At 37.6% G+C, this 20,317-nt stretch overlaps 1 protein-coding gene, 1 long non-coding RNA gene and 1 pseudogene across 2 annotated transcripts; 2 read left to right on the top strand and 1 right to left on the bottom strand.

The window, feature by feature from the left end:
- Positions 1-3,806: 3,806 nt before the first annotated feature.
- Positions 3,807-9,723, top strand: LOC137743076 (uncharacterized; annotated as a pseudogene).
- A 392-nt stretch (positions 9,724-10,115) lies between these two features.
- On the bottom strand, positions 10,116-12,166 carry LOC148692858 (uncharacterized). The gene is made up of 2 exons (XR_015953312.1): positions 12,037-12,166; positions 10,116-10,866 (listed from the first exon to the last, which is right to left on the bottom strand). It is a non-coding gene; the product is annotated as an uncharacterized LOC148692858 (long non-coding RNA).
- On the top strand, positions 12,111-18,629 carry LOC137742599 (uncharacterized). The gene is made up of 9 exons (XM_088679663.1): positions 12,111-14,495; positions 14,569-14,655; positions 14,738-14,812; positions 14,993-15,076; positions 15,962-16,046; positions 16,940-17,101; positions 17,771-17,815; positions 18,054-18,139; positions 18,262-18,629. The coding sequence occupies exon 1, from the start codon at positions 12,111-12,113 to the stop codon at positions 13,944-13,946; it is 1,836 nt and encodes a 611-aa protein (XP_088535789.1). The 3' UTR covers positions 13,947-14,495; positions 14,569-14,655; positions 14,738-14,812; positions 14,993-15,076; positions 15,962-16,046; positions 16,940-17,101; positions 17,771-17,815; positions 18,054-18,139; positions 18,262-18,629.
- Positions 18,630-20,317: the final 1,688 nt, after the last annotated feature.

The raw sequence follows: 20,317 nt of genomic DNA, 5'->3' as shown, positions 1-20,317 counted from the left end.
TTTGTCTGTTTTTTTGCTGGAAATGAGAAGGTATCACGAGAGGAAGTACCAGGTATACTCAAAGCCTTCACTACTGCCCTATTGACTAGTATTGAAAATGATTGTTGGGTAATAGATTTAGGTGCCACAGATCATATGACAAACAAAGTCACAAACTTGCATCATTTTAAACGTTTTTCGAGTCTTTAACATGTTTTAGTCGCAAATGGAAAAAATGTCTTAGTTTTGGGCAAAGGGGAAGTAAACTTACTTTCACACAAAACACCCTCCATTGCCTTATATGTACCAACCTTTCCTTTCCAACTTCTGTCAATTGGAAAAATCACAAACACCCTAAATTGCCATGCTATTTTCTCACCAGATAAAGTAATTTTTCAGGATGTTCTGACCATGAAGATGATTGGTAAAAGGGTCTTCATAAATGGACTTTACTACTTGTGCAAGAATGCTTGCTTTTCTCAAGCTCTTCAAGCTCAATCGAAGTCCATGGATGAAAACCAACTTTGGAATAAGAGATTAGCTCATCCCTCAGAAGCTGTCTTGTCAAACCTATTTCCACATTTTTGTAAATCTCATCTTACTTGTGATACTTGTCAAATTTCTAAGTTTACTAGACTACCTTTTGGTAATTCAATGTCTAGGACAAGTAAACCTTTTGAAATGGTACACACTGATGTATGGGGACCAACAACTGAATCAATTGAAGGTTTTAATTATTTTGTTCTATTTTTTGATGACTTTTCTCGAATGGGTTTTTTTATACCTTATGAAAGAGTGAAGTCCCAAACATTTTCAAGGACTTTCATCTACATGTTCAAACTCAATTTCAATCAAACATTCAAGTCTTAAGATCTGACAATGGCACTGAATTTCTATCCAACAACATGCTTCAATACATAAGTTCTCAGGGCATCATACATCAAACCAGTTATGTAGGAACTCCCCAACAAAATGGAGTAGCAGAGAGAAATAATAGGGATCTCTTAGAGAAAAATTGTGCCCTTATGCTTCACATGAATGTTCCAAAGAAATTTTGGTCATTTGCAATCCTCACTGCCACTTATCTCATCAATCGACTCCCAAGTCGAGTGTTAGAGTTCAAATCTCCCTATGAAGTACTCAAAGGTAGAAAAATTGATTTGACACACATTAAGGTATTTGGATGTGTTTGCTTTGTTCACATTTAAGCCTTGAATCGTGACAAATTAGATGTCAGGGCTACCAAGTGTGTGTTTATGGGTTACTCTTTCACCCAAAAGGAATATAAGTGCTTCAATCCAACCACTGAGAAGTGCATTGTGTCAAGAGATCTGAAGTTTAAAGAAGACTGTCCTTATTTCACTTCCAAAGGAACTACTACAAGTCAGGGGGAGGAATTGTTTGAATTATTTCCATTCCCTCAGAACTTTAATCCTTCTGTGTTGGAAGAAAACTCAGTCTTTGTGATTTCTGATGGAGAAGAAGTGCAAATTGACTCAGTCATTGCTAGTCTGATTCCTGCTAGTGAAGAGAATGATGAGTCTCACTCTGATCACTCTCAACCTCTCACAGAGCCTCAAGTGATTAAAAGAAATCCTCCTCAAACAAGGAAACCTCCAACTAGGTTGCAAGATTATGTTACTTATGCCTCCCAGCTCCCTATCACTGAAAGCATCAGTTTTCGTGAGTTCTCTACATCTCATGCTGCATTTCTCATTGAAATTGATAAACACTATGAACCTAGGAGTTTCCGAGAAGCATCACTTCTCCCACAATGGAATCAAGCCATGGCAGATGAGCTTTATGCACTGAAGGAAAATAACACCTGGAGTTTAGTTCAACTACCACCAGGAAAAAAGGCAGTTGGAAGTCGTTGCATTTACAAGATCAAATTCAAGGTTGATGGTTCTATCAAAAGACACAAAGCTAAACTTGTAGCTCGAGGTTTCACCCAGACCTTTGGGGTAGATTACAAAGAAACATTTACACTTGTGGCCAAGATGAATTCCGTGAGGGTTTTACTTTCAGTTGCTGTAAATTGTGGGTGGTCCCTCTATCAAATGGATGTGAAGAATGTTTTTCTTCACGGAGAGTTACAAGAAGAAGTGTATATGCAGCCTCATCCAGGCTATAATGGTCTTGAAGGCAACATGGTGTGTAAATTGCACAAGGCAATATATGGATTGAAATTATCCCCAAGTGCTTGGTATGCCAAGCTCAGTTCAGTGCTCGAGAAAGTTGGTTTTATGCGAAGTAATGCTGATTCCTCACTAATTGTAAAAACTGGTACAGGTGGGAAATTAGTGGTTCTCAGCTACGTGGACGATCTCATTATCACAAGAGACAGTGATGTTGAAATTGAGGCACTGAAACGTTCACTACATCAAACATTTGCTATCAAAGATCTAGGGCAGCTCAAGTATTTTTTGGGTATTGAAATGACAACATCTTCAAAGGGGCTATTTCTACATCAACGTAAATATGTACTAGATCTTCTTCAATAAACAAACATGCTTGATTGCAAACCCGCCATCACTCTCGTGGATTGCAAACTGAGGCTCAATACAGATGGAGAAGCCATGGATGATGTGAGTTATTACCAACGGGTAGTAGGGAAGCTTATATATCTAACCATCACACGTCCATACATGACATATGCAGTGAGCTGGGTAAGCCAGTTTATGCACTCTCCCACTGTTGATCACCTTCACATTATTAAAAGAATTTTGCGTTACCTCAAGGGGTCAATAGGGCAAGGAATCATCATGCGTAACAATAAGTCCATTACCATTAGTGGCTACACAGATGCAAATTGGGCAGGGAATGCACTTGATAGAAAATCTACCATAAGCTATTGTACATTTGGGGGGGGGGGGGTGAATCTTGTTACTTGGAAGAGTAAGAAGTAACAAGTAATTGCTCATTCTAGCGTAGAGGCTGAATATCGAGCCATGGTAGCCATTACCTGTGAACTTATTTGGCTTAAAGGGTTTCTTTCAGACTTAGGGTTCCCTACTCCATCCTCTATGTCATTTATGTGCGATAATCAAGCAGCGATGCACATCGCTGCCAACCTTGTGTTTCATGAAATAACCAAACATATCGAAGTGGACTGCCATTTCATTAGAGCTCAAGTTCAAACTTAAGTCATACAGACTATCTTCACACGAAGCCATGATCAACTAGTAGATCTCTTTACCAAGACACTGGCATCAGCTCCATTTCATCATTTTTTGGGCAAGCTTGGCTCAATTAATTTCCTCGATCTAGCTTGAGGGGGAATATTAGATGATATGGAGTGACTGATGCTACATAAGTCACCCCACTGATGCTGCATATGGATATTAGACGATATAGGGTGACTGATGTTGCCAGATTTTATGTTCCCTCTTTCCATGAGATTCTCTATTAAGTCTAATCCCTTAATTTGAGGAAGATTGACATCTAGATGACTTGTTGATAGCTGTGTGCTAGCTACTTGCTGCACTCCCTTAATTTAAGGAGTGACAGCTTTAGGGTTTACTGAGTTACTAGAATTTGCCAAGGTAGGGTTGCTTGTAACCTTCTACCTCATTATATATCCCCATTGTACATTCAATCAATCTATGAAAAATACATTGAAACTTAAAGCTAAAATATCCACAAATTGCTTCTGCCATTTGCACCAATTGGGTTCAGTTTATCTATCTTTGGAAAATTCTTCAAATTGGGTTTTGCACCAGATGTCACGACTTACAGCACTCTAATCGGCTTTCTTCTTCAAAATAGAGAAGCCGAGGCAGCATCAATTTTCAATAAAATGTTGTAGAGTGGTAATTGCATACCAAATGTTGTTAGTAAAGGTCTTTTGCATGAAAGACAACAACATTGCAGCTATCCAATTGCTTAAGAAGATGGAAGAATGGGCTTGCAAGCCTAACGTGGTTATTTATAACATGATTATCGACAGTCTTTGCAAAGATACACTAGTTGTCGATGCACTGCACATGTTAAAAAGGATATCTCGGATTGATTAGTCAAACATTGTAAATTATTCATTAGTGATTTACTTCCTTATTTAACCCTCAGTCAGCCTTAATTATAGGTACTAGAGTAGGATCGTGATATACATTGTGTATATAAGAATGTAACCTAGTTTTGTGAATAAACAAGAAAGAAATTCCATCATATTGAGTTCCTTTAGATGGTACCATAGTGATCGAACTGGGAAAAACACAAAGCACGAAATACAAACCCTAGCATGCATAGCTATGGGCGACAAACCAGACAAGTCAACCTCTTCAGACATGACTTTGTATCAGAAGTGGGAAAACCCTAATCACCCACTCCACCTTCACCATTCGGATCAACTCGGTGTGATCCTTGTGTCGCAGCTGCTAGTGGAAGAAAACAAATTAGGGCTTGTTGATGGAACAATCAAGAAGCCAAGTGATGAACATATTGAAGAACTAGAACAATGGAATCGATGCAACAACCGGGAGAAAACGTGGTTGCTTGGTTCCATGTCAAATGAGATCTCGTGAAGTGTCATACATTGCAAGGATGCACAGCAAATGTGGCTCAACTTGCAAGAGAAGTTTTCTCATGTGAACGTCGTTCAATTATTTCATATAGAGAATGAAATCCATGACTGTGTGCAAAACAACATGACAGTAAGCTCTTATTTTACTAAACTTAAGAGTCTTTGAGATGAATGTGATGTCTTGTGTTCGATCCCAGCATACCGTAATGAGACAAAGAAGGAGATAATGTCATATGTCGAAACTCAGAAAACGATGAAGTTCTTCATGGGCTTAAATGACTCGTATGCTACGGTTCGTAGCAACACTTTGTTGCTCGAGCCACTGCCTACTGTAAACAAGGCCTATGCACTTGTCATTCGACGTGAGAAACAAGCCGAAGTCTCAAGTGGAAATAACATTATCCAACCAGAAGCCGATGTGTTCATTGTGAAGCGCGTTGGTCGCGAGACTGAATCCGAAAACAGTGATTAGTGTTGTGGAAAGTGTAACAAAACAAACCACAGTACAAAGAACTATCGTGCTCATGTTAAGTGCACCTTTTGTGGCTGGAAAGGTCACACCTTTGAGTTCTGTTGCAAGAGAAAAGTAGCTGCAGAAAATGAGTCAAGTCATTCATTTTCTTCCAAAGGGAACCAGGTTACATCACATGAAAAAAAAATGAGGTGATGCCCAACATGAAAAAAAATGAGTGATGCCCAACTTTCCTTTCTCCCAGGAGGATTGCAAGTAAATCCTTCAAATGTTGAGCAAAAATAAGTCTTCCTTTGGCAATCAAGTCGGTAATTCCTCAAACGTTGAAGAACTTTCAGGTAAAGCTTTCTCTTTTACATATAATGGGAAGAAAAATATATGGATCCTGGATAATGGTGCTACGAACCACATAGTTTGTGGCCCTGATCTTCTCACGCATTCAAGGCATGTTGAGAATCACACTGTTGAATTACCAAATGGTTCCTTTGCCAAAGTCACCCATATTGGACAAATGATGTCTTAGGCATACCACCTTTTAGGTTAAATTTGATAGCTATCAGCAAATTAGCTTATGAATCTTTATTTATCACCATTTTTCTAAACCAGTTTTATGTCATACAGAACCTACGCTCGAGGAAGATGATTGGGACGGGAATTGAATGGAAGGGGCTCTACTACCTCCACCCACCAAAGAAAGGAACATGCAACCACGTTCAAGTCACTTCTCCTAGCCTTTGGCACCAACGCCTTGCACACCCCTCTCAAAAAGCTTCCTCATTATTTCCTTTTCCCAATAATAAGTCTTTTGATTCCAATAATTGTTTGATTTGTCCATTAGCCAAACAAACAAGATCATCTTTTCCATTAAGCTTTATTTCTAGTAAATCATGTTTTGAATTAATACATAATGATATTTGGGGTGGCTATCAGGTTGCGTCTCTTTCAGGTGCCAAATATTCTCACTATTGTAGATGATCATACTAGGAGCACATGGTTTTATTTGATGAAGCATAAATCAGATACAAGAGAACTCTTAGTCCAATTTATTCACATGATCGAAACTCAATTCAATGCTAAGGTCAAAATAGTGTGCAGTGATAATGGCCCTCAATTTAAACTTGCAAGTTTCTGTGCTCTCAAAGGAATCCTACATCAATCTAGTTGTGTCAACACACCCCAGCAAATGTAAACATCAGCACTTACTTAATGTGGCTAGAGCATCGGCACTTACTTAATGTGGCTAGAGCATTACTCTTCCAAGCTAGTCTTCCAAAATGTTTTTGGGGTGATGCAATTCTTGCTGCGGCATACCTCATCAATAGGACACTAACACCTCCCCTTCAAGGGAAAACACATATGAAAAACTGTTTCATAAGGAACCAAACTATTCCCACTTAAGAGTCTTTGGCTATTTATGTTTATGCTTTGCATTCACTCATGCACAACGACCTTCCAAATTTGATCCCCGTGCAAGTCGTTGTATTTTCCTTGGCTATCCATATGGTCAAAAGGGTTATCGATTATTTGATCTCACACTTAAGAAGGTTTTTGTGTCACGAGATGTTATGTTAAGAAGGTTTTTGTCTCACTAGATGTTGTGCTTTTTGAGGATCAATTCCCTTACCAAAATCATGATCTTTTCGCTGTGCCACACTCCACTTCATATCATCCCACTTCATTTTTGCCATTTCCCAACCCCCCTTCTTCAGCCAATCTCTCAGGGGACACTTCTCCTGATCCTCCTAGCCACCCTAGCATCACATCCCAAGATCCTATTTCTCCACCACATCCCTTCCCAACCATGGTTACTTTCCTCAACAACTCACCTTTTACAACATTGCCCAACCCCCCACCTTCACCTCCACAACCACTTTTTGTTGACCGTGTCTCTCATCCTCTCCGACGAGGCACGTGACCCACAAACCATCCACCTTTTTTGCAGGACTTTCACATTGAGGTAGCCTTTCCTTCCCGCGTTGGTCCCACATCTTCCACGAGCATGGTTAAGTCCTTAGGTACTTCTCATTCTCTTTTTCATCATTTATCCTATGGTTGTTTGTCTTCTCATCATAAAATCTTCACCACCAAACTTACTCTTCTCAAGGAACCTATAAGTTTTTCACAGGCTATTCAGGATCCAAAGTGGCGTGAGGCTATGCAACATGAAATTACAGCACTTCAAGACAACCACACTTGACCCTTATGCATTTGCCACCCCACAAACGTCCCATTGGCTGCAAATGGGTCTACAAAGTGAAGTTTAAACCTGATGGAAGCCTCCAGTGGTACAAAGCCCGACTTGTTGCAAAAGGATATAGTCAAATGGAAGGTGTTGGGTACCAAGAAACCTTTGCTTCGATTGCCAAACTGACCACTGTTCGTGTTCTTCTCAATGTTGCCTCGCTGTGAGGTTGTCATATGCCCCAACTTAACGTGAACAACACATTCTTGCATGGTGATTTATATGAAGATGTCTATATGTCATTGCCTCCTGGATTCAGACGAAAGGGGGAGACTCGAGTTTGCAAATTAAACAAATCCATTTATGGTTTAAAGTAAGCCTCAAGACAATGGTTTGTCAAACTATCCAATGTTCTCAAGGCTGCTGGATTCCATCAATCATGGTCTGACTACTCATTATTCCTCCGAAGTCATCAAGGTAGTTTCATAGCATTAGTGGTCTATGTTGATGATGTGATACTCACAGGAAATAACTTACAAGAGATTGAAGAGACCAAGCAATTTCCTTCCTTACGTTTCAAACTAAAGGACTTGGGGCAGCTTCAATACTTCTTGGGGATAGAAGTTGCAAGATCAAAGAAGGGAATCACTTTATGTCAACGCAAGTATGCGTTGGAAATATTAGACAATGCTAGTTTCCTTGGTGCCAAACCCTCACGGGTTCCTTTGGAACAAAATCCGTCTCTCACACAAACAGATGGGACATTACTAAGTGGTCCATCTTCATAGAGGCGACTCGTGGGTAGATTAATTTACTTGACCATCACAAGGCCTGATCTAACTTATGTCGTTCATGTATTGAGTCAGTTCATGGATAAACCACGGTAGCCACACCTTGAAGCAGCTCACAAAGTTCTTAGGTACATCAAACAAGCTCTTAGACAAGGAATATTTCTACCTTCCATAGGCTCATTGCAATTACAAGCATTTTGTGATGCTGATTAAGCTAGATGTAAAGACACTAGAAGATCAATAACTGGTTATTGCATCTTACTTGGTCAAGCACCAATCTCTTGGAAAACAAAGAAACAAAGTATTATGTCTCATTCCAGAGCAGAGGCAGAGTATCATTCTATGGCCACTACGTGCTGTGAAGTCACATGGTTGAAGAACATTTTGAAAGATTTGAGAGTAAACCATGCACAACCTGTTATGCTATTTTGTGACAATCAAGCAGCTTTACACATTTCTTCAAATTCGGTATTCCATGAACGAACAAAGCACATAGAGATAGACTGACGGGTAGTGCGTGAGAAGATTCCAGGAGGGATGGTGTGAACAGCCTACATACGAACAACAAATCAGCCAGTTGACTTGTTTACCAAAGTGCTTGGTTTGGTTCAATTTGAAACCTTGCTTGACAAGTTGGGTATTATCAATATACACTCCAACTTGAGAGGGAGTATTAAAAAGGATATCTCGGATTGATTAGTCAAACATTGTAAATTATTCATTAGTGATTTACTTCCTTATTTAGCCCTCTATCAGCCTTGATTATAGGCAATAGAGTAGGATCGTGATATACATTGTGTATATAAGAATGTAACCTAGTTCTGTGAATTAATAAGAAAGAAATTCCATCATATCGAGTTCCTTTAGAGCACATCTTCTCAGAAATGATTAGTAAGGGTATTTCCCCAACTGTCGTTACCTATAACACATTGATTCACGAAATCTGCAAAATAGGGAACTGGAAAGAAGCTACGAGATTGTTGAATGAAATGGTGTGCAAACATATCTTTCCAAATGCGCCCACATTCAATGTCTTGGCTGATACATTATGCATAGAGGGGATGGTCCAAGAAGCAAGGAACATGTTTGAAATGATGATTCAAAGCAATATTGAACCTGATACGGTTACTTACAATTCGCTTATGGATGGTTACTGTTTGTGAGGAGAAATGGACGAGGCGAACAAATCTTTGATCTAATGCTTAGCAAGGATTGCATGGTTGATACTTATAATTATAATATATTGATAAACGGCTATTGTAAGCGTATAAGGATAGATGATGCCCAAATGCTTTTTGTGGAAATGTCTCATAAGGGAGTTGCTTCAGATACGGTTACTTATAACACTCTTATGGATGGGTTTTGCAAGATGGGGAGAATACAGGATGGGCAAAACTTGTTCTCTCAAATGCAAGCTAGTGACCAACTTCCAGATGTTCAATCTTATAAAATTTTGCTCGATGGTTTTTGTAAAAACCACCAACTATCTATGGCAGTTGGATTGTTGAAAAAGATGGAGGGAAAGAAGTTGGATTTTAATATTGTAACTTACAGTATTCTTATTGAAGGATTATGCAAAGCTGAAAAAGTTGAATATGATCGGGATCTCTTTCGTAGTTTGTCATAAAAAGGAATTCAACCTAATGTCAGGACATATACTATAATGATCATTGGATTTTCTAATTGGGGGCTAGCAAGTGAAGTAGAAAACTTGCTTAAAGAAATGGAATAGAGAGGTTGTTCTCCAGATGGTTGCACGTACAACACAATTATTTGAGGGTTTATCAATAACAAAGAGACATCAACGGCAGTGAGGCTTATTCAAGAAATGGTGGAGAGGGGTTTTTTTGCAAATGCATCAACTGCGGAATTGATTGTTAGTTTATTGTCTAAAGATAAAGTAGATCCCGCTTTGTTGGCATTTATAGAAAGACCATGATGAAATTGATTTGCATCTTTTCAGTTTTGACGAATGATATGTGTTATTAATTTAATTTATCAAGTGATAGAGCAACTCTTATGTTACTCTTTTAAGATGATGAGTTATGTTGGAGAAGCAGAGTATATGGACTGATATGAAGTTCGTAGACTTATTTATGACTTGTTTACCTTCTCTTTTGCTTTTTGGTGATAATTCTGTTAAGGATATGGTTCTGATGGAAGAAGCAATGGAGGAAATGATAACTACAGGAGGACTTGATCCATTTCTTAAACTTGTGCAGTTTTGCTCTAACACCAGATACAATATACACATCTGATCAAACGATGTGATGTGTAATTAGAAGGATATGCGAATGCCATCTTTCAGTATACAGACGCCGAAGCATTTGGTCTCTCAGACATCAGAAATCTTCAGCATTGTTGCAAACAAGTATCTGAAGCTTCATTTCACTCGCTACTAGACAGCCAAATTCAACAGAAGAAATTGAATTCGCCTCATCTAAGTGCTGCCCGGGATTTGCGGGAAACTTCGTTTCAGAGGTTACTCCCCGCAGAACCGTAGATGCCCATCTTGAACAACAGTCAGAACAAACTATGACCTGCAAGTTTGAAGGCGTTCCTCTCATGAAGCAAGCCTTTCATTCTCTCTGCATCACTATACCTTCCAACACCAGCAAAGATGTTGGACATAAGCACTTAGTCCCCTCCGTATCCTCGCTCCATCTCCAGTATCTTCTTCGTCACCCTCTCACCCATCTCCACATTACCATGAAAGCTACAAGCACCCAATAGCGTCCTCCAAATCACAACATAAACAATATTGCAAGGAATCTTCAAAGCCATCTTTTGTGCTTCTTCTATACTCCCTGCCCTCCGTAGCATATCTATTAAACACCAGTAGTGCTTGATGTCCAGTGCAATTTCATATTCGTCGATCATCTTCCCAAAGTTCAGCCCCTCATCAATTAATCCTCCATGGCTGCAAGCATTGAAAATACTCAACAATGTCACTCGATTCGGTTTGAGACCAACTTTCTCCATGCTTGTAAAATTCTCAACAGATTCTTTCCCGATTCCAAGCATTGAAAATACTCAACAATTCCAAGCATTGAAAATACTCAACAATTCCAAGCATTGAAAATACTCAACAATGTCACTCGATTTGTGCATCACCCGACCCGATGTACTTGTTTGTCACATTCTTTCCTTCCAACAACGGATGCTGTGGGAAGTACAATTTTTGTGTACTCGTTTGGACAAAATATTGTCCATAATTCAATCACGCCCTGGTCCTTTAGTTCGACATTCATTTATTTGAAATGGAAAGTAGAATTCATGAACACTATGTTAATCAAAACACAGAAAATATTCACTTATTTGTGTAAATCCTCAGTTTTTGTTTTCCGGATTGCCGGTTTCAGGTGAAAAATTATACGGAAAAGTAGAAGACTAGTTCCAGATACCAACCTTGAGCAGCGTGAAAAACTAGTTATGATTTTTTTAACAAACGATATTATCTACACTAAAGGGATGAGAGAATGAGCTAAACCTTATCATGGGCTAGTAATTATCAATAATGTGGTTCAAATTTGCCTTTGACAACAATCGAACCTAAGATCCCTCACTTACAAATGAAGAGAAATAACGAAAAACTAATCGTGTTTGGATGTGATAACTGCTCGTTTGTTTTTTTACTTTTTAATTTTTGAAATTAAAAAAATCTTTTCAATTTTACTGTTTTACTCTTACATTACACAACCTTCTTCTATTTCAAGGACCCAGATACTCTTTGGATCCAACGGAACTGAGCTTAATGATTAAATAATCTCGACCGTTAAAATTTGATTCAACAGCTATAAACAGGAGGCTCCTCTAAAAGTTATAATAATTATAGCCATTGAATTAAATTTTAACGGTCTGGATCATTTGATCCTTGAACTCAGTTCCTTTGAGTCTAGAGGAGATCCGGTTCCCTGTTTCAAGAGTTGTATTTTTGTGTTTGAAAGGCTTTTATGTGCAATTATTTTGTATGAAGCCTTTGAGAATAGTGAATGAGTCGGTTTTCACCAAAAATAGGAAAATCACTCGTTATTAAAGCTAATCGAAAAAAAAAAACAAGTCGTGCGAACAGGTTGAAGCAGATTCTTACCTCCATAAATCATCCTCAGCAAAAGTTTTTCGGAAAGAGGATTTACGCACGGATTCGCTGACTCACTGGAGACGATGCGGGCAACAACGGCTGCTGTTGCTTCTTCTTCTTCTTTGAAGGTTGGTTATGGCGGCAGCAGCAGCAGACTTAGACTCAGGGGTATGCTGCCTTGTCTTCTTCAATCTTCTTCTGTTGTTGTTTTCTTCAACAATTACTTGGCTTTGTTTCATTCTCGCGCTTCTAAATCGACCGAATCTAGAAACACCCAACAACACCAGCGTGTGAAAATCAGTAATGTTGAGGATGCTCTCAATGTGTTCGACGAAATGCTTCAAAGGCGTCCTCTGCCTTCCGTTGTCCCCTTCAGCCAAGTCTTGACTCAACTTGCCAAGTTGAAACATTACTCGGCAGTCATCTCCTTGAATAACCAAATGGTTATGTCCGGAATTCGTCCTGATGCTTATACCCTAAACATTATCATTAACTGCTTTTGTCGTTTGCACCAAATGTGCTTTGGTTTGTCAGTCTTGGGTAACTTCTTCAAATTGGGTTTTGAACCAATTGTCATGACCTTCAACACTCTAATCAATGGCTTTATTTGTGAGGGTAGAGAGGCTGAGGCAGCCGCACTTTTCAACAAAATGATGGAGAGAGGTAATTGGAAGCCTGATGTGGTTACATTCAACACACTAGTAAAGGGCCATTGCTTGAAAGGTAACAACACTGCAGCTATCCAATTGCTTAAGAAGATGGAAGAAGGAGCTTGCAAGCCTGACATAGTTGTCTATAGCACAATTATTGACAGTCTTTGCAAGGATACTCTAGTTGTTGATGCACTGAACCTGTTCTCAGAAATGACAAGTAAGGGTGTTGCTCCCAACGTCATTACCTATACCTCTTTGATTCATGGATTTTGCAAAGTAGAGAATTGGAAAGAAGTTACAAGATTGTTGAATGAAATGGTAAGTAAACAAATCTTTCCAAACGTGTGCACCTTCAGTGTTTTGGTTGATGCATATTGTAAAGAGGGTATGGTCCAGGAAGCAAGGAGCCTGGTCGAAATGATGATTCAAAGAGATATCAAACCTAATACAGTTACATACAATTTGCTTATGGATGGTTACTGTTTGCGAGGAGAAATGGATGAGGCGAAAAAGGTTTTTGAAGTGATGCTTAGCAAATGCTGCATGGTTGATACTTGTAGTTATAACATAATGATAAACGGCTACTGTAAAAGTAAAAGGATAGATGATGCCCAAATGCTTTTTGTGGAAATGTCTCATAAGGGAGTTGTTCCAGATACGGTTACTTATAGCACTATTATGGATGGGTTTTGCAAGATGGGGAGAACACAAGATGCACAGAACTTGTTCTCTCAAATGCAAGCTTGTGACCAACTTCCAGACATTCAAATGTATAATTCTTTACTGGATGGCCTTTGTAAAAACCAACAATTTCCCAAGGCAGTTGAATTGTTGGAAGAGATGGAGGGAAAGAAGTTGGATTTTGATATTGTAACTTACAATATTCTTATTCAAGGTTTGTGCAGAGCTGAAAAAGTTGAATATGCATGGGATCTCTTTCGTAGTTTGTCATCAAAAGGAATTCAACTTGATGTCAGGTCATATAATATAATGATTACTGGATTTTGTAATGGGGGGCTAACATGTGAAGCAGAAAACTTGCTAAGGGAAATGGAAGAGAGCGGCTGTTCTCCAGATGATTGCACGTACAACACAATTATCCGAGGGTTTATCAATAACAACGAGACATCAACGGGAGTGAGATTTATTCAAGAAATGGTGGAGAGGGGTTTTTCTGCAGATGCATCAACTACGGAGTTGATCGTTAATTTATTGTCTAAAGATAGAGTAGATACCGCTTTGTTGGCGTTTATAAAAAGACCATGATGAAATTGATTTGCATCTTTTTAGTTCGGACAAGTTTCGGTGCATCCTTCCCTTGAATGCTACATTGGAGGAGGGAGTTGTTCCACTGTCGAGTCCAATTCTGGTAGCCATTCGTTCGTGCATCGCCTAGTGACATATGATATGTGTTATTAATTGAATTTGTCAATTAAGATTATGAAATCTGTTGTTCAAGCAGAGTATCATATATACTAAAACCCGTAAGGGTTGAGCACTGTGGATGACCAGTGGGCGGACGGTCTTGCCCCTGGATTTTTTCTTGGTTTCCCTTGCTGCTTGCCCTTTTGTGCAGTGCAGTGACTGTTTTGCCCTCATTTGCCTATGCGTCCCTCATTGTTCCGCCTTCTTCGTTCGCTTTTCTGCTTTTTGTTTCTCTGTGCACAGCGTTGACCACGCGTCCTCATCCGTGTGCCTTTTCGTTGGATTTTCTTCCTGCTATACACGTGTTGCTCATCCAAGAACGGAAGAAAGATGGAAAATCAGGGATCTTCCATTTGCTTCCACGGATTTCTCGATCTCTCTCGAGCTCAGGTTCGTCTCCCTCTCTCTCTCAATTTTTTTTTTTTTCAATTCGTGATCGAATTTTCTTTCCAAATAATGTTAGGTCCGTTGCCTTCGGGAAGAAAGTTTAAACCTAGAAAAGCATGGTTTTCAGGAAATCGTCAATCCTGCAGAAACCTTGGGTTTCCTGGTGAGTTCTCCAGCTTATTGTTTTTGAGTTTTCTTTTATGTGTTCAAATTTTTGTGATTTTAAAACCTCTCGGTGGCTACAGATTTCATCGGCTATTTCATCAATTTTTCGATTCGATCAGGATCGGTTTTTTACCCACGAAATCTAGCATGTTCTGGTGAGTTTCGTGACTTCTCCGTGTGGCTGTTTCGAATTTTGTTTATGTAGTTTTCAATGTCCACATGGGTTTTTTGTTTGAATTTTGTATTTGTGATTTTGCATGTTGTTTTGAATTTACAGATGGCTTTTCTGTTTCAATTTTGATTCTGTGATTTTGAGAGTTTGTTTATATTGTCAGATCCAGCTTGGGTGTATGATCAGGAGACCTTGCTGTTTGTTTTTGGGCTTTGGTGTATAGACTTCGAAGCCCTTTGTGCACAAGGTAAATAATTTAGTATCTTCCTTTGAGGATTTTGTGTAACAAAATTTTTACTTTTTGTATATTGTGGAGGTTGAATTTTGTATATTGTGAACGTTGAATCTGTGCAAATCCATTTGTTCTTAATTTTTTTTTTGTGTATTTGGAGAATGTTGTTTCCTTTTTTTATGTGTTTTAGGTGGTGTTGCATAAGTTAGTCTCTTTTGTTCTAAGTTGTAAATGATTTTCATTCCATGTTATGTTGAGTTATGTTATTGCAGTATTGAAAAGAGATTGAGGGTTTTGGTTTAGTCTGACAGAGGGGGAGATAAAGAGAGAAGTGGATTATGTTCATGAATGGGGGATGTAGTTCATTGTTTCTAAGTATTTGAATTTCAGTTTTTATTTTTGTGGTTCACCTGTATTCATTTTGGAATTTTTTTCTTTCTATTTTTTTTACGTATTGTTTTTGATAATGTGATTGGAGCTTTTAAAAGAAAAATATAGAGGTTTTTCTTTAGCTAGAGAGAGGACGTGAATTGTGTCAATCTTTGGCTATTCGTGTAGACCATTTTGATCATGGGTGTATTAATCTATGGAAGATTTAATGAAAAAGATGTAATGAAAACACCATGTTTACTCAAAAAGCATATTGATTCCGATTTCAATTTCTTACTGAAATGGGGATATAATGTAGGCATAATATACAATAAAGACTATAAACACGATAAAGAGGAAATCCTGATTAAGAGTGAGTTTTAAAACAAAAACAAAAGAAAAAATGAACACAGTGCAATCTCCTTTAATTAGCTCTTAAACCCTAATTTCTCTCTCTCCTCTCTCTCTCTCTCTCAAATCCATTTTTCATTTTCTGAAAAGGGTTCAAGAGATAATTGTCTCTTTGTGTAGGTGGTAATCGAAGAAGTTTGTCAAGGGCCAATGGGACAAGGAGGATTGGATTTCAGATTGGCAGAAATACAAGGCCTCCCTCTCTGTGCATTTCCAATCTTTACCCTCCTCCTATATTTTCATCTAAATCACAATTTATATGATTATTTTACTGATTCTATTTTTTGGTATTTGAGTTTTTATCTCCTGATTATTTTTTCCAGAGGTTGTATTAATTTTCCTTTGACTGGAAATTTTGGGTTTCTTCAGATTCGCCTATTCCTATTGGTACATAATCATATGAGAAAATTAGGATTTGAACATGTTAATTAGCTATGAATTAGTTTACATTAGAGAATATATGTGATTTTGGATTCGTGTTGGTGTAGCTAGGGGCAATTATATATGTGAATAGATGTTGGGTTGGAAGGTCTACTCATAAAGAAGAACAAATCTAAGAGTAGAGTGAAACTGAAAAACAGCCAAACTCAAAATGTAATTTGCCAAAGAGCACGATTGGCCCTTTGTTTTAAAATTTTCATACTTTACTTCTCATTCTTATGTACCCTTATGTATGGGTAACATGTATTCAACTTTAGAACTTTATCCGAAACCATTTGGTGGGTGTTTGGAATTTTGGAATTAGATTTTTCAATTTGTTTTTTGAATTCCTAACATTTAATCTCATTTGGGTCTAAGCCTTTAGCTATTTTTGTTATGAAATAGTTCATTGATTGCATATTGTTAACTTGATACATTCTGTTTGTGGTAGCTCCAATTTCTTGCTTTAAGAAAACCACTTGGTTGGTTTTAAGTTTTTCGTACTTTTCGTTGTCCTATTTGCAGAAAAACATGTTTTACAAGTTTGGGGACTGATCTGAAATCATTTGGTGGATGTTTTTAGTCCTAATTGGAGAAGACTCTTTTTGCTCTGAAGTTTGTTAGTTGACAGAGATTACAAGTATAACATGGTGTTGTGTTGGATTTTGGTTGGTTTAGGTTGCAGAAGATGGGGGCTTTAGTTTTAAAGAAGGTGGTGACAGGCACCAGGGGTGGCTTCTCATCATTTGCAATTGGTTACATGGGGTGTTTTCTATTTATTGGCTAATATGTTGAGCCTTTTAGTCATCGGATACTGGTTGGAGAAAGAGTTCAACTTTGGTATGTATTTGAAAATCAGTTTTTTTAGTCTAATTATGTGGTATATATCTTCTGCAAATTCAGAGAACTTTGTGATTATAAGCATTTTCATCATTCAAGAGAGTCAGAGACTTAAAATTCTTGGCACTACAACTTAGTCATGTTAGGCTTTTATTAGCATTGAGCGAAAACGATTTGGTGATGTAGGTTTTGCAACTTATCATGTCAGACTAATAATTTTTCCATTAATTTCTCATCTTTTTTTTTTTCTTTTTCTTTTTTTTTATTTTTTTATTTGGGGTTTACGAACGTTAATTGTTTGATACATGTTATACTATATTGAATGATAACATGTTAACAGTAGTTTTAAACTAACATGATCTTGCCCCGTTTCGAAAGCAAATTAAAGAAATAATGATGGACATGCATGTTAAAAATATTATGAATTTAAAGAGGTGAAACCCAACTCACAACTGCTACCTATTTAGTTGAACACAATTTTCCTCTGCTTGGTTGATGAGAAAATGTTGGGAAACAAAGGAGCACGATTTGAGTGCTATTGTTATGATGGATGCTTATTTTGACGACCTTATTAAGTCTTGGATAATTTATGAATTTAAGATCTTCAATTTTAGTATTTAAAGAGTAATATGGTTTTTTTTTTTTTTTTTTTTTTTTTGTGTGGTGCAGCGGTTAAAGAGGGGTGCGAGGAAACTTTAGAAAATATTAAGGAAGGTGAATTGATCATGGTATTTAAATTTTAACAATTCAATTTCTTAAAATTGGGTAAATGCTGGCATTTAATAGTACTTTGAAGATGGATTTTTGACTTTGAGTTTTGACTCTTTGTCGTGCTTTTTATTTTTATTTTTATTTTATTTTTCAGTCTTTGGCAAGCCATAATACATCATAAACAAAATAATTGGGTTTTAGTAAATATTGATTTTGTAAAATTCTTTATTTAAATTTCTAGGTTCTGATGAATTCTCATTTAGAGTTGGTGACAACCAATCGACTCATCACCAACTTTAGATCAAGATTCAAGCATGCCTTAAATGTGTAAGTCATGTTTTCATTCTATTTTGTTGATTTTGTCATCACAATTTATTAGAAAGTTGGGATATCAGTTAATTTTTAGACTTGGATTTTAACTTTTTATTTGTATTTCTGGAAAATTGCAGAAAGCTTGCATTAAGATTCAGCTCTCCGATCCGAAAGACCTTAAGATTGATGGCTGAATTATTGTAAGTATGTCTTTTGTCACAGGTTTACCCATGTTCTTCTGTCCAATCATTTCTTGACACTGTATTAGTAACCCCAATTATTATAAGGATTAACAGATTAAGATCCATTTAGATTCGATATACACATTTTATATCTGGAACTTAGGTTAGGTATTGTCTATATATCAAACATAATGCATGAAATATATTAAAAAAATCTACGATTTGTTGTATGTGGATTGTATTTGTTAAATATTTTGTATATAAATTTTTTCTAACAATTTGAATGTAAATAGTATTAATCTTCTATCTTACAATCTTTCATATGTTTGGAATACAATCTTACATACAATTTTTAATCCCGCAGCAACGCGCGGGCATTGATTTCTAGTATGGACTAGTATGAAATTTGTAGACATGTTTATGACTCGAACACCAATCCATGAGATTGCCTCTGCTTGCTTTACTAATCCTGCAAATATGCATATTAACCGACAATTCAGGTCAGATATAAGAGTCCAAGACTAGTTCCCAATTCCAACCTTGCGCAGCATGAATAACTAGTCGTGTTTGAACGTGATAACGGCTTGTTTAACCTTATTTTTTTTTTAATCTTTTTTTCTTTTTGGGTAAAGTACATTTTACCTTCTTAGGTTTTGGTGCAATTACAACCTTATACAACATCTTCAAAACATTTCAATCTCATGCATTTAATATTATTTTTTTCAATTTCGTACAACCATTAAAAAATCTGTTAAGTTAACCGTGAATTGATGACGTGGCAAATATGGGATCCCTATTTGTGTTGACGTAGCTACCACATTTGTGTCACATGGCTAAACATTTAATAAAAAATTTAAAATATTAAAATAATTAGGATAAATTACACTTTACCACCTCAGGTTTGAGGTCTATTGCAACCTCATACATCTTTAAGAAATTTCACTTTCATACCTCACGTACTATTTTATTTCAATATAATACATCATTTAGATTTTCCATCTATTGATCTGTTAAGAGCTGATGTGGCTGCCACATTTATCCTAACCTGACTGCCAAATTTGTGCTACGTGGCCATTTTTTTTTTTTTTTATGTATTTAAAATATTATAATAATTTACCCTTTAAAAAAAAAATGTATTTATGCCATGTGGCTGTCATATTTGTGCTGACCTAGCTACGACTTTTGTGCTGACCATCCAAGAAGTCTGGCGAGATCTCCGACGAATGTGAGCTCGAACTCGACACCGAAGCGGTTTTGACGAGGAGGCACGGGTCTATGAAGACGAACCAAGTTGCGATACAGGATGGCGATGAGGTGGAGGGCCGCACTGGCTTGGATAAGAGCTCGGGTTTTCCAAGCACATTGGGAACAAGTATGAGATGGGAGAAGAGGTTGGGCGTGGGCATTTTGGGTACACTTGCAAAGCTACGTTCAAGAAGGGTGACCTCAAGGGCCAGTAGGCCGCCGTCAAAGTCATCCCCAAAGCCAAGGTTTGCAGTTTCTTAGTTTGAAAGGATTTACTAACCAATTAAGCTGTGGAGGAGGGGTTGCGGAGGTGGGGTTGTGGGGGTGGGGGTTGCGGGGGAGGTGGGGGTGGGGTGGGATGGGGTAGGTTTTTGGATGGGTGGGGAAGTGAAGAGAGTGGAGGAGAGGGAGGTAGGTCGGGGGAATGGGCTTCTGGGTTTCAATTTTTTTTTTTTTTTTTTGGTAAATTACATTTTACCCCCTCAAGTTTAGGATGAATTTCAATTCCTTACAACATCTTTAAAACATTTCAATTTCATACATTTACTTATCATTTTATTTTAATTTCATACATCCGTTAGAAAATCTGTTAAGTAAACCGTTAAGTGATGATGTGGCAAATATAGGATCCACATTTGTACTGACGTGGCTGCCAAATATGTAACACGTGGCAAAAATAATAATTTTTTAAGCATTTAAAATATAATAATAATTTACCCTATTATTAAAAATAAAAAAAATAAAAAACCTCGACCCTTTCCCCTTC

This window comes from Pyrus communis, chromosome 11 (genome assembly GCF_041283825.1).
Source record: "Pyrus communis isolate YQ-2024b chromosome 11, ASM4128382v1, whole genome shotgun sequence".
In the NCBI taxonomy this organism is placed as follows: Eukaryota; Viridiplantae; Streptophyta; class Magnoliopsida; order Rosales; family Rosaceae; genus Pyrus; species Pyrus communis.
The sequence above is the reverse complement of the archived record's forward strand: the minus strand, read 5'-3'. Positions and strand labels throughout refer to the sequence as shown.